Below are 14,203 nucleotides of genomic sequence, written 5' to 3' on the forward strand. Positions count from 1 at the left end.
AGAGACCTACACATCTAAAAAGGGAACAAACACATATTATTCGTCATTTATGCAAATACACTCGAAAACACAAAAATGTCTGGCGGTGCCAACTATAAAACGTGTTTTACAGTTCGAAATTACTGCTTTTGTTTTTTCGTTCTCGTCGAATGAAAAAAAAAAAGTAGTTATATTTCACCCGAAAGCTGTCATTCGAAGTTTACTTCTTTACAATGTTAGGGAAAAAAGGGTCGAGAAATGTCTCACAAATGATCCTTCGATATCATTGCTTTGACCTGACTAATTTCTTGAGTGTTTGCTCTGAAGCGTAATTCACCTAATGTAGTTGCACTCAAATAAAAAAATACGCCACCTTGAATTACTCAAACAGCATTGAGCATACAAACCTAAAAAGACTAATTTATTTGGTAAATCATATAACAACCTGACAATCGTAAGTCTAGAGTGGATAGAAAAAATCGACATACCTTTAGTAGCATCGAAAACTAATCATTCTTACTTTGTTGACGACTCGCACCAAAAGTTCACAAAATAACAAAGACCCTATAGCCATTACAAGATCTTTTTGGGAAGACTAATAACTACGACTAGCTTGCTATTTAAACGGACTTAACGGTCTATATACGAGTCGTTTTGGTAACACGGGGTACATTAGTATGAATCTTATTTGCACTACACGCTCTTAGTGAAATAGCAAGGCCCTGCGTGTTTAACTTTCGTTGGCCAATAGATGTCCTAAATATATATCGCGTTAAAGGTTTTCAGCTCGATAGCATTCGTCTTGAAAGTAACAATTTGAAACATCCAGACGACCGCCTGAAGTTTCTCTTTGGATGAGAACGTATCACACGTTGTGTTTCAATATGTATCTAACAAAAATAATTAACTCCTTAGCCAAAAATAGCTTGCACATTTGACTTGCACGTACGAAAAGCGGTTCGAGGTTGTGAGGTGTGTAAATGATTTTTGACTCAAAGAAGGATGTCTCAAACGGTCGCATAGTGCTGAAAACTTCAATAAATGCATTCATGTCGTTCTTAATTTTATAGCAGCGGCAGCAGCAGCAGCACAATTTGGGAGTGAACAACGACAATGGAGTGTTTAGTTTCAGTTGGGGGTAAAATATGCACAAAGTATTGACTGTGGAGGTGTTCATAGTTCAGAGTACATAGGTAGCGCATTACCCACTGCCAATTTGTTTCTCTTGCACGTTAAAAATAATACACGAGTAATTCACAACAAGGAGATATAAGGGGTACTACTGCGGCCGTTAAAACTAAAAACTTAGCGGAGGTTTTCGTCTAGAAGGGGCTGGGAATTTTGTTTTGTTTCAAACTTCAAAAAAACTTGGAAAGTTTGGCAACCATTTGGGTAAGACCGGAAATCATACTGTTTCATTGTTGTATTGTTAAACCACACTGTTTCATTGTTTGTATCATTTTGTTTCGCTTCGATCATCAAAATTATAAAATCCAAAATAGCAAGGCCCTAAGTTTTTACTTTTATTGGCGAATAGACGTCCTTTAAGGTTTTCAGCTCGATGACATTCTTCGTCTTTAAAGAAACTATTTTGAAATTTGGAGTTTTCACGCCACACGACATCCAGACGACGGCCTGAAGTTTCTATTTGGATAAGAACGTATCACACAATGCGTTTTAATACTATCTAACAATAGTTACTAGCTCCCTAGCCAAAAACAGCTTGAACATTGGAATTGCACGTAAACAGGGCGGGAGCCTTGTAAACACAACACGTACGAAAAGCGGTTTGAGGTTGTGAGGCGTGTAAATGATTTTTGACTCAAAGAAGGAAATCTCGAACGGTCGCAAAGTGCTGAAAGACTTCAATAAATGAATTCATGTCGTTCTCAATTTTATGTCAGCTGCAGAATAATATTGGAAGTGAACAACGACAATGGAGTGTGTAGTTTCAGTTGGGGGTTAAATATGCACAAAGTATGTTTGATGATCATAGTTCAAAGTACAAAAGCCGCTCTTCCCAGAGTTTGAAGGCAGCGTCTTCCAGCAGGGGGGGGGAGGGAGGTACCCAGCTATCTTTTGGGTGGATATATATGTTTTGTGTGGGTGGGTCTTCAAAGTAGCACTCCGTTTTAGAAAGAATTTGCCTTCAAAATGATACCCCGTTGTAGAAACAGGTAATTTCTTAACACCCCGTTTTGGCTTCTGATAGTTTAAAACGTTTGTGCGTTCGGAATATCATACCGTGTTCTAGGAAACGTCTCCAAAATCGATACCCAGTTTTCGAACGGGATCCCCAAAATCACCACTCCATTGGGCGGTACATATGGTCAATTTGAGGGAATTACCCCCCTCCCCCCATTGTAACAGGAAATTATCATATAGTGAAACCACACTGTTTCATTCTTTGATTCCCCTTGTTTCAAGGCCCTGTAAAGTCTGTTTAAGGGCCCTATAAAGTTTCCACGCTACACGACATCAAGATGGCCACCAGAAGGCTATAACCGTGACGTATATTAAGAAAAATAACTGATCCTGTGCGTAAGTTCTAGCAATGAGTCATTGCCAAAAATGTTTATTTGAATGTTTACTGGGCATGGGGTTAGCGGATTGGTTGTAATAACAGAAGTAAATTCCAGATGTTTTCATCGAGTCCCGGCTGTTATCTTGGTTCCCCTCTGCGGGGAACTAAATTTAGCGTCAATTTCTACATTTCTACATTTCTTCAGCGAACCTTGTAGAACACATGCGAGGTTCATTTGTTTACATGCTGTAACATAACTTTTCTTTATTTGATTTTGTTTATTCACCGTGTGTTCAGCTGATGCATCTGATGCCCGGTCTTTTGGGGAAGACTTATAACTACGACTTGCTATTTATAAAGACTATAAATTCCCACTGTATCCGAAAAAGCACTTAAAATAAGCGTGCACTCCTGAACGTGGGACAATGCATCTTTTGTTCATAGTTAGAACGAGTAGCTCCACAACAGAAGTCAAGGATGATTGACATCCAACGAAATTCTTTTAACTTTCCGCCTAGCCGTTTCAGTGAGCCAAGTTTTTCCATATAATTACTATCACTGAAATGAGATTTGGTATTTCTTATCGTATTGGTAACTATAAAGACGTGAAAGAGCCAATTTAGATTAAAGGAGAACAGGAACCCCTACCCACGTATGAAGAGAAGGAATAAACACATTATTATTTGTCATTTATGCAAATACAATAAAAAAGGGCGAGAAATGTGTCATAATGTTCCTTTATTGTTTCCAACTGAATAAATTCTATGAAAAGCGCAGAAAAAATGTCGATAAATTGAAATGTCCCAACCGTTGTTTCAAATGGTGGATGTGATTAGTTTCCTTTAGTGAAAATAAAGCAAAAAAAAAAACAGTCTTCCGCTCACACTTATGGAGTGTTTGCTCAGTAGCATAACTCACATAGCCGGCGTAGTAACACTCAAAACAGAAAATATTCCACGTTGGATTGACTCAAACAGCATTGAGCATAACCTAAAAAGAACCATTTATTTGGCAAATCATATAACAGCCTGACAATCTTTAATTCTAGAGTAACTGATTGTAAACATGATACACTTTCAAAAATCGACATTCCTTTAGTAGCATTGAAAACTAATCATACGGATATAGCTTAAACAAATAAAAAGATTAACTAACTTACTTTGTTGACGACTCGCTTGAAAAGATCGCACGCAGTATAACAAGGTTCCTATGATCGTTACACGGTCTATTCGGGAAGACTTATAACTACGACTTGCTATTTATACAAACTTAAGGGTCTATACGAGTCGCTTTGGTAACAAGGGGTACATAAGTCTGAACCTTACTTGCACTAAACGCTCTTAGTGAAATATATAGCTGTGAATAAGCATGAAACTGCAAATTCCTAAACAGAGCGTAATAACGTATTTCGCATGTTTAACTAAAACATTAGCTATTGATTGATTCACGGTTAAAGCTAATACAAATATAAATACTTTAGTACTTTGTTGACAACTCGCACCAAAAGGTCGCAAAATATCAAGGTTCCTATGATCACTACACGGTCTTCTCGGGAAGACTTATAACTACGACTTGCTATTTACCATGATTTATACGGACTTAACGGTCTATACAAGTCGCTTTGGTAACACAGGGTACATAAGTCTTAACCTTATTTGCACTACACGCTCTTAGTGAAATATATAGCTGTGAATAAGCATGAAACTGCAAATTCCTAAACAGAGCGTAATAACGGTTTTTTGCACGTTTAACTAAAACATTAGCTATTAGATATGACCCAAAAAGTCAATAAACTCGACCACAGTTTTGGCTAATGTTCACTGTTCTCAATTTTTCACAGAAATATCAGTTACTTCGAAGACTCCTCCGATTTAACCGACTCCGGTGGCTCGTCGGGTGGGTTGTCATCATTGGTGACTTTTAAGTCAACGCAGAAAAGATTCTTCTCATCGCCAAACCCCATTTGATACTGCCAAACGTAGGCCGTACCGTTAGGTGGGATATGCATCTTAACTCTCTCGGTTTGCACATGGACATCACTCCAGTCTTGCTGCTCTGTGTTGACGCTCTTTCCACCATACTGGGCATCAAAGCTAAACTGATACTTGGAGATGGCCTCAGTCAAAATACCGCTACTGTAACTCGCTCCTAAGTGGATGGACCAGTCTTGCTCTATGGAGGACATTTCGCTTTTCTTGAAGCCAACGCTTTCCTCGACGTCTCTTTCCCAGTCGACTGCAACGTCAGAGACGTTGTCAATAGATTTAAGCTTTTCCCAGTAATCAAACGCTTTTCCTTTGGTTTGTGCCACGCCACCGGGAAGAAAATTGAGCACTGACGGGTGAACACTGTAAGTCTTCGAATCTTCGTCTGAATTCATGTTGGTGCTTCGGTGGTAAGTGACACCCCATTTGCCTGCTTGCTTTAAACAGTAGACGTAATTCTTCACACCCCAATAATAGATACCATCTTGGTACGCTTCGTGGATTCTGAAATCATGGCCTTCTTCGTCAGAGTTCATGTTCTTTACTCGTCGGTAGACGCCCCTGTCGGTAAATACGATATAGTAATAACCGAAGGCAGCGTAGTAGTAGCTTCCTCCTTGACAGTTTGGATGAAGACTGTACACCACCGCATCCAGGTCCTTATTCATGTTGGTGACTCTACGATACTCATTCCCTTTAATGATGTAGTAATAGCCATCTCCAGTAGCCAAGTAGTGATCGCCCCAACTGCAGGATGGGTGTAGAGAGAAGATCTGGATATCGCTTCCAGAGTGGAAATCTTTACTTCTCATATAGACACCCAGATCAGAACGGATGATATAATAGTACTCGTTGGTACCACAAAAATCGGTTCCCCTGGCCTCTTTTTTGTTTTTCGGGACGATGTCTGTATAATCTTTCTCGTCAGACATATCTTTATCTCGTTGTCTGAAGCTGGTCGAAGTAAATCTCTCTTCTTGAGCACTGGCGAAGCAGGCAAACCTCTGATTGTCGATTGCAAAAGTGAATACAATGAGGTTTTTTATATGTACCTCTGACTGAAGCGAAGTTTTTTATTGGACGAGAGGTTATCACGCGATACGCTTCAATAATATATATAACAAAAGCTACTAGCTTCCTAGGACGTGAACGTAAACAGGACGGGCACCCTGAAGAGGCCTTCCAAGGGGTAAAAGCGACAAGCAAGGCAGCCCTGAGTCTTGGCGAGACAGGAATTTCTAAACAGCGACAAGCGACATGATCGCGGCATTGAAATGCGACAGTGACACAATAAACACTAAAACAATGACAGCAACACGATTGCAACTTAAATATTGCATGAAAGTGAGTGTACGAAATGGCATTTCTGAAAGCTCAGACTTTCAAAGGTCTTCAAAATTTCCATGCCCTCACACAAACAAACAAAAAGCTACTAGCTCCCTAGAGAAAAAACAGCTTGAACATCGCACGTGCAAGTAAACAGGACGGGCGCCCTGAAGTCCTTGAAAACACGACAAGCACGCAAACTGGTTTTAGGTTATTAGGTGTGTGAATTTTTTTTTGATTCAAAGAAGGATGTCTCAAACGGTCGCAAAGTGCTGAAAACTTCAATAAATAAATTCATGTCGTTCTCAATTTTATTGCATCCGCGGCAATGTTTGGGATTGAACAACGACAATGGAGTGTTTAGTTTCAGTTGGGGGTAAAATATGCACCAAGTATGTTTGACTGTAATCATGATCATAGTTCAGAGTACATAGGTAGCGCATTACCCACTGGCAATTTGTTTCACTAGCACGTTAAAAATAATACACGAGTAATTCACATATACGTAGCGAACAAGGAGAAATAAGGGGTAATACTGCGGCCGTTAAAACTAAAAACTTAGCGGAGGTTTTCGTCTACAAGGGGCTGGGAATTTTGTTTTGTTCCAAACTTCAAAAAAACTTGAATAGTTTGGCAACCATTTGGGTAAGACCGGAAATCATACTGTTTCACTGTTGACACAGTTTCATTGTTGTACTGTGTTGTATGTCTGTTTCACTTTGTTTCACTTTATCAAAATTCTAAAATCAAAAATAGCAAGGCCCTGAGTTTTTAACTTTCGTTGGCTAATAGACGTCCTAAATATATATCTTGTTAAAGGTTGTCAGCTCGATGGCTTTCTTCGTCTTTAAAGAAACTATTTTGAAATTTGGAATTTTTCACGCTACACGACATCCAGACGACAGCCTGAAGTTTCTCTTTGGATGAGAACATATCCCACGATTCATTTTAATACTATCTAACAAGCCTACTAGCGAACAAAAATATATCATTTACACACCTCCCAATTAAAAATAAGCGCGCACACCTGAACGTGGGAAAATACGTCTTTTGTTTATAGTTACAACGAGTAGCTCCACAACAGAAGTCAAGGATGATTGACATCCAGCGAAATTCTTTCCGCCTAGCCGTTTTAGGCAAACCTCTGACTGTCGATTGCAAAAGTGAATACAATATGAGGTTTTTTTATATGTACCTCTGACTGAAGCGAAGTTTTTTATTGGACGAGAAGTTATCACGCGATACGCTTCAATAATATATATATATAACAAAAGCTACTAGCTTCCTAGGACGTGAACGTAAACAGGACGGGCACCCTGAAGAGGCCTTCCAAGGGGCAAAAGTGACAAGCGACGCAGCCCTGAGTCTTGGCGACACAGGAATTTCTAAACAGCGACAAGCGACATGATTGCGGCATTGAAATGTGACAGTGACACAATAAGCGCTAAAAAAATGACAGCAACATGATTGCAACTTAAATATTGCATGAAAGTGAGTGCACGAAATGGCATTTCTGAAAGCTCTGACATTCAAAGTTTTTATGCCCTCACACAAACAAAACAAAAGCTACTAGCTCCCTAGAGAAAAAACAGCTTGAACATCGCACGTGCAAGTAAACAGGACGGGCGCCCTGAAGTCCTTGAAAACACGACACGCACGCAAACTGGTTTGAGGCTGTGAGGTGTGTGAATTCTTTTTGATTCAAAGAAGGATGTCTCAAACGGTCGCAAAGTGCTGAAAACTTCAATAAATGAATTCATGTCGTTTCAGTTATTGGCAGCAGAGCAAAATGTGGAAGTGAACAACGACAATAGAATGTCTAGTCTCAGTTTGGGGTAAAAGTCTACAAAGCCTGTATGACTGTAAACATGATCATAGTTCAGAGTACACAGGTCGCGCATTCCAGAGTATATAGGCAGCCTGGTTACCCATTGGCAATTTGTTTCACTGGCATGTCAAAAATATTAAATACACGAGATATAAGGGTTGCTACTGCAGCCGTTAAACCTAAAAACTCAATGAAGGCTTTCGTCTAGCAGGGGTTGGGAATTTTGTTTTATTTCAAACTTCAAAAAAAAAAATTGAATAATTCGGCAACCATTTGGGTAAGACCGGAAATCATACTGTTTCATTGTTGTATTGTTAAACCATACTGTTTCATTGTTTGTTTCACTTTGTTTCACTTCATCAAAATTATAAAATCCAAAATAGCAAGGCCCTGAGTTTTTAACTTTTATTGGCGAAAAGACGTCCTAAATGTATATCGGGTTAAAGGTTCACAGCTTTACAGCATCATTTTCCTTTAAAGTAAAGTATTTTGAATTGGGAGTTTTCACGCCACACGACATCCAGGCGACTGCCTGAAGTTTCAATTTGGATGAGAACATATCACATGTTGTGTTTCAATATTATCTAACAATAGTTACTAGCTCCCTAGGCAAAAACTTTAGCTTGAACATTTGACTTGCACGTGAACAGGGCGGGAGCATTGAAAACACAACACGCACGAAAAGCGGTTTGAGGTTGTGAGGCGTGTAAATGTTGTTTAACTCAAAGAAGGACATCTCGAGACGTTGCACAGTGCTGAAAACTTCAATAAATGAAATCATGTCGTTCTCAATTTTATGGCAGCCGTAGCAAAATTTGGGAGTGTACGACGACAATAGAGTGTTAAGTTTCAGTTGGAGGTAAAATATGCACAAAGTATGTTTGACTGTAAACATGATCGAAGTTCAAAGTACAAATGTCGCTCCTTCCAGAGTATAAAGGCAGCCTCCTCCCGGAGTGGAGAGAGAGAGAGGGGAGGGGGGGGGGTTACTCAGGTATGTTTTTTTTTGGGGGGGGGGGGCGGGGGTACGTGCTGCCCAGGTCTCCAAAGTAGCCCCCCGTTTTAGAAAGAGTTTGCATTTAAAATGATATCCTGTTCTAGAAACAGGTCACTTTTTTAACACCCCGTTTTGGCTGCTGATAGTTTAGAACTTTTGTGCGTTCGGAATATTAAACTCCGTTCTAGGAAGAAGCTCCAAAATGGATACCCCATTTTGCATCGGGAGCCCAAAGTCACCACCCCGTTGGGCGGTACATAAAGGTATTTTGGGGGAGTCCCCCCCCCACCGTTGCCTTTTTTCACTAGCACGTCAAAAAATTGGTAATTCACAATGATTTATACGGGTTACTCCTGAGGCCATTTAAACAACGCACATGCCAATGAAGGTTTTCGTCTAGAAGAGCCTGGAAATTTTGTTCAAACTTCAGAAAGACTTGAATAATTCGGCAACCAATTGGCCATTTGGGTAAGACAAGAAATTATCATATGGTGAAACCACACTGTTTCATTCTTTGATTAGTCTTTTTTCAAAGCCCTGTTTAAAGGCCTAAAGTTTTAACGCTCCAGACATCAAAATGGCCACCAGAAACTGCCAGAATGCTGTCATGTATGTTTAGAAAAATAACTGATCCAGTGCGTGAGTTCTAGCAATGAGTCATTGCCAGAAGTGTTTATTTGAATGTTTACTGGTCATGGGGCCGGGGTTAGCGGATTGGTTGTATAAATAGCAGAAGTAAATTCCAAATGCTTGCATTGAGTCCCGGCTGTTATCTTGGTTCCCCACTGCGGGGAACTAAATTTAGCGTCAATTTCTACATTTCTACATTTCTTCATCGAACCTTGTAGAACACATGCGAGGTTCATTTGTTTCCATGCTGTAACATAACTTGTCACGGTCTGTTCAGCTGATGCAGCGATCTGCAATTGTTAGTTTTAGCAGCAGTAATCAAAGGTGCGTAAAGTGCTGCCTTGTCCCCAGGCGTCCTCCTCCTTCGTCTTGCACGGTTCGCTTGGCGTCGTGGGACTGATGCGGATGGAAAGGTGGACGCCTAGACTACGTGTAGCAGTGCCCATCCCCTGAGGAAAGGTGGTTCCAACGGTTTGTTTTAAGATATATGTGGAGAAGAATCCGTTGGAACCAACACTCCAAAAATAAAATTGAAAATAAAACAATGAAAAGGTTTCGACCCACACAACGAGTTTGTTTGTGGATGGCTGTTTTTTGATGTTACTTTCACAAGACGTTTCGGCTAGTGCTTAAGCCCTCATCAGTTAAAATGTTGAAGCTGTTACAAGCGATTTCTAAGGCAACACGTTAAGAACGCGCGCTGCAAAATAACGTGTAAAGTTTCAGAAAAGAACGTGGCGCGAGACTCATGCGCGTGCCAAGGATTTGTTGCACCTTGGACTGCTTTGGTTTTCACTTTTAACTTATAAGCATATCTAAAAAGCAATTTAAAAGGGCGGAAATATGGTTTTCTGTAACATCTGAGATCACAGCAAGTTAGGCCCCTTTCAAGCTTCAAAACGCTTCAAAACAAAAAACGCTTTAAAACAAAGCACTCTTCTCGTGCAAAAATGTTTCCAGTTATAAGTGACAATGATGTCAGAATATATTAATCAAAGATCTCTTCGAGATATCGACTATTTTGCATGAAGTAAGAGTAGGGGAAATGATAATACAAACCAAAATTAACTCTTTGTTCAAAATATAACACTAACTCAAAGCACTAGCTCAAAACACTCTGGTGAAGGGTAGGTTTTCATTCTGTACAACTGTCACTGACATTAATTTAACCACCAGTGGTATTATCTTGGTGCAGTAAAGCGGTAATTGGGGATAATATAAAAATTATTTGCGAATCATGGTGCCGTGAGATAGCGAAAAACCGCTTGCAAAATGAACTATTGAATTCCTTCATTGTTTTTTTTAATTAAATTCCATCACTTTAACTAATAATAAAAATACTTGTTTGTATTTTCGGAAGTACTGTAGTAAATCTTTACATGTAAAGGGTCGTTAACTGGACAAAGCGACTTAAATAAACAAGACGGTAAGTCGGCCGTATTATATTATACAGATGCGGCGTATCGGATGTCACCATGTGCTTTTCAAATCAATTCACTTAAAGCCTAAAATTCCAAACGTTAACTGGACAAATGAAAGAAACTTCAAAGAAGTTTTGTTTTAGATTAATTTAAAAAAAAACCCATCCAAGTTCGAAGCAATATAGTACATTACTTCCTTTCTGAAGTCTTGAGAAGCTGCATTAAGTCGTGATCAAATCCGTGAATTGTATTATGATCTAGTATTGATCTTCTTGGCCGCGTAATGAAAGATGAATTTCTCACCGGAACGGTATTAGCACACTGTACTCCATGATTTTCCATTTTAGATCCACTTAAAAATTGATCGGTGTTTCTTCATTTCATTTTAAACTTTAAGATGGAATTCTCGGTGTTCAGAAAGGAAAACAAGATACTGGAAGTTTGTAAATACGTGCCGCGAGGCGCCATCATCTTGTACATTTCGTTTATCGGAGAAGATTGCGTGACGAGCTAAAAAAATACTTCTTTCAATTACAGACAAACGACATGCATTGTGGACGACTTGAAACAATAGAAAATCGGCATTGGCCAATATCCTCTGACAATAAAGATTCGCAAAAGGTTTTAAGCATGTTAAAACTAAGCGATGCAATCGATGAATGGCAGAGATCTTCTAAAAAAAACGCCTAATAAGTGATTATTTACTCGTGTTTAGCGTGAGTTGCACAATCAATTGTCACGAAATCAAATGCCTTTGGTTAAATATTAGCGCCTCTGTGGAGTGTGAAAGACTTGTACCAGTACAAATTTGCGTTCTTAATCGTTGCCTTCGTGCGCTGAACCACTCACATTCTCAATTGGTTATGTCATGCATGATTTGGGATAGTCACGTTTTAAAATTGTTATATAACGTTTGTAAATTTGACAAGTCACGTTTTTTCTACCAGATCGCAAGTTCTGACGCACTACTATTGAGTGACGCTTTGATCACCCACAGCGGAAAGCAATCCCTTGAGAAGTTAAAATATTCCCTTGTGAAATTAAAACAGTCCCTTGAGAGTTTACAACTATGTGGTAAGAGAGTGACAAGCTTGTCCTCATATCATCTATTTTACTTGTAAACAAGCAAAATAGCCGAAAAAATCAGCTTTGTAGGCACGATAGGTTTGAGTTAGAATTTTGACGACGTCACGTGACTGACGCTCTATTCGAGAGCTTCAAGTTTTAACGGCCATAAATAGAGGTGAGAATTCGTGAGACCCACTCACGAATCACGAGCCTGTTTTGACCCTCAAAGTTCAGAGCCTCAAAGTTCTAAAATGCACAATCGCAAGGCCCTAAGTTTGAACTTTTATTGGCTATTAGACGTCCTTAGTATACATTACATGTATCTTGTTGAAAGTTTTCAGCTCGATAGCATTCTTCGTCTTTAAATTAAAGAAGAGAATTTTGAATTTCGGAGTTTTCATCACCACATTCGGATAGCTGCCAGAAAGCTGACACGTATGTTTAAAATTAACCCACATATAAATCACGACAGTTTTGGGCAGTTTTGGTACCCCTCCGCGGGGAACTATTAAATTTAGTTTTAGTGTTGGCATTAATTGGTGCTTTTTTTTACATTCCTTTAGCGAACCTCCTAGAACATTCGTAGAAACAGTTCAATAAGCTCTGTATACGTTGAGCTATCAAATGTTCAAAATGTCTTGTGATAGCACAGGGGAGCGTTTGAAAGACAAGGCGGACCAAATAGTAAGTAGAAGGTCAGAAATAGTGAGAGCTTTGCGCCGCTTTGGGTACGAGCGACCAAAAATGGAGCAAAACTCTTACTTTTCTGACTCCCTACTTACTACCCATTTATCGGCATCCCTCTCTCATAAACAAACTTTAAATGCTATCATCGCGTACATTTAGAATTAAATAAAGGCCTTACACAGTAAAAAACATAGGCACGCTAAGCGTGCAGGAGTTATTTTTTCAATTTATGAGGTGGCTTGGGGTGAAACTGGGTTATTGTCCTGTTGGGATGGTTTATGCCATGGGTTGAGCTATTTTTTTTGGCGCCTCACGGAGTCACTTTTTTGCACAAAGTTTGCTTGCAAACAAAATAATTTGTACATGCATTTTGATACATCAGAACTGTTTTATTTAATACGGAAATTTTCATCATTTAATTAAAAAACAAAACTAATTCAATTGTCAAAATGTCACAAAATGGCACATTCTTATTCTGTTTAAAGCGGTTATTTTGTTGCTAGCTTTGTAGCAACCGTAACGGGTTACTTTTGTTTGTTACGGAATACTTTTGGCTTTTTGCCAAACACTGTTACATGATACCGTTGTTTTTCTCACTGTTGTAACATGATACCTTTGTTTTTTTTAAAACGAACGTAACACGATACCCTTGTTTTTCTCGAAAAAGCCACGTCTCCATATAGACATTGAACGAAAAGTACTATAATAAACGAAGTAATAAACGAATTAAATAAAAAAACCACTCTCTTCGGAAAAGTTCTTTAAAGCGCAGTACACCTGGAGTATTTGTTTCCTGTCAAAACTGTTCAACAAAGATTTTCGTTCATTCACAACGTAAATTCTATTCAACAAACAAGAACTAATTGAGTTATCAAGTTGTCACGAAATGGCACGCTCTTATTCTGTTTTTGCTATCGATCGTAGTTGCTTTTAACAGTAAAGTTACTTGTACCGGTTCAATGTTTGAACGAAATGTTAAATGTTTGAACGAAATGTTTTACAGTTGATTTCATTTTACTTTGGCCGCCCGCTGAAGTTTGTTGGGAAATACAAATTTCCCGACTTCGGCCCGACTGAACTTTCCAAGTTTGGTAGTTGAGGACAAACAAGACATGTTGCTCGAAAGTCGTGGCGATTTCTGAACTCGAAGATTTTAGAACTTGTCAAGGAAAGTAGCTTGAAGTGCAAGACAACGTTTCGCATCAGCGATCACGCAAGTGATTTGCCGATAAATAAATATCATGCATGTAGAAATTTGGTCAAATTTTAACTTTTTTGTATAAAAACACATATTTAACGATTTCTGTGAGGTATAATCTTTACTGTCTTCAATTTCAAGTCTTCTGCGTTTGTAAACCGGATGAAACTGGATGGTTTACCCATATGTAAAATTGATTTTAATCGAAGCCGACGCGACGCGACAGGGAAGACTAATATGTCCGAGACAACATGTTTACGGCTCGCTGAACATAAAAAGTTTTTCATTTTTATGACATTTGTTTCCAACAGTTTAGCGTAGCAAAGCCCTTTTTGATAACATAAATACAGAAGGGTTTAATAAATTCGGGCCGAAGTTGGGAACTTTGAATCGAAGCTCACAATTTGATTCGCAAACTACGAATACGTTTCAAATCCATGATAATTCACAACTCACTAATTAATCTTTCAACGAAAACGAACTGCGACACGCTGCGACACATAACTTCGTCAGATTACTTCGCCTTTATAAACTGCAATTTGATTGGTTCTGATAGTACC

General features: G+C 39.0%; 1 protein-coding gene across 1 annotated transcript; it reads right to left on the reverse strand.

Moving 5' to 3' along the window:
* Positions 1 to 3,482: 3,482 nt before the first annotated feature.
* On the reverse strand, positions 3,483 to 5,629 carry LOC144642864 (uncharacterized). The gene has a single exon (XM_078501956.1). It carries the CDS (start codon positions 5,418 to 5,420, stop codon positions 4,353 to 4,355), a length of 1,068 nt encoding a protein of 355 aa, XP_078358082.1. The 5' UTR covers positions 5,421 to 5,629; the 3' UTR covers positions 3,483 to 4,352.
* Between the last annotated feature and the right edge of the window lie 8,574 nt (positions 5,630 to 14,203).

This window comes from Oculina patagonica, chromosome 2 (genome assembly GCF_052425735.1).
Source record: "Oculina patagonica isolate OP01 chromosome 2, crgOcupat, whole genome shotgun sequence".
Classification (NCBI taxonomy): Eukaryota; Metazoa; Cnidaria; class Anthozoa; order Scleractinia; family Oculinidae; genus Oculina; species Oculina patagonica.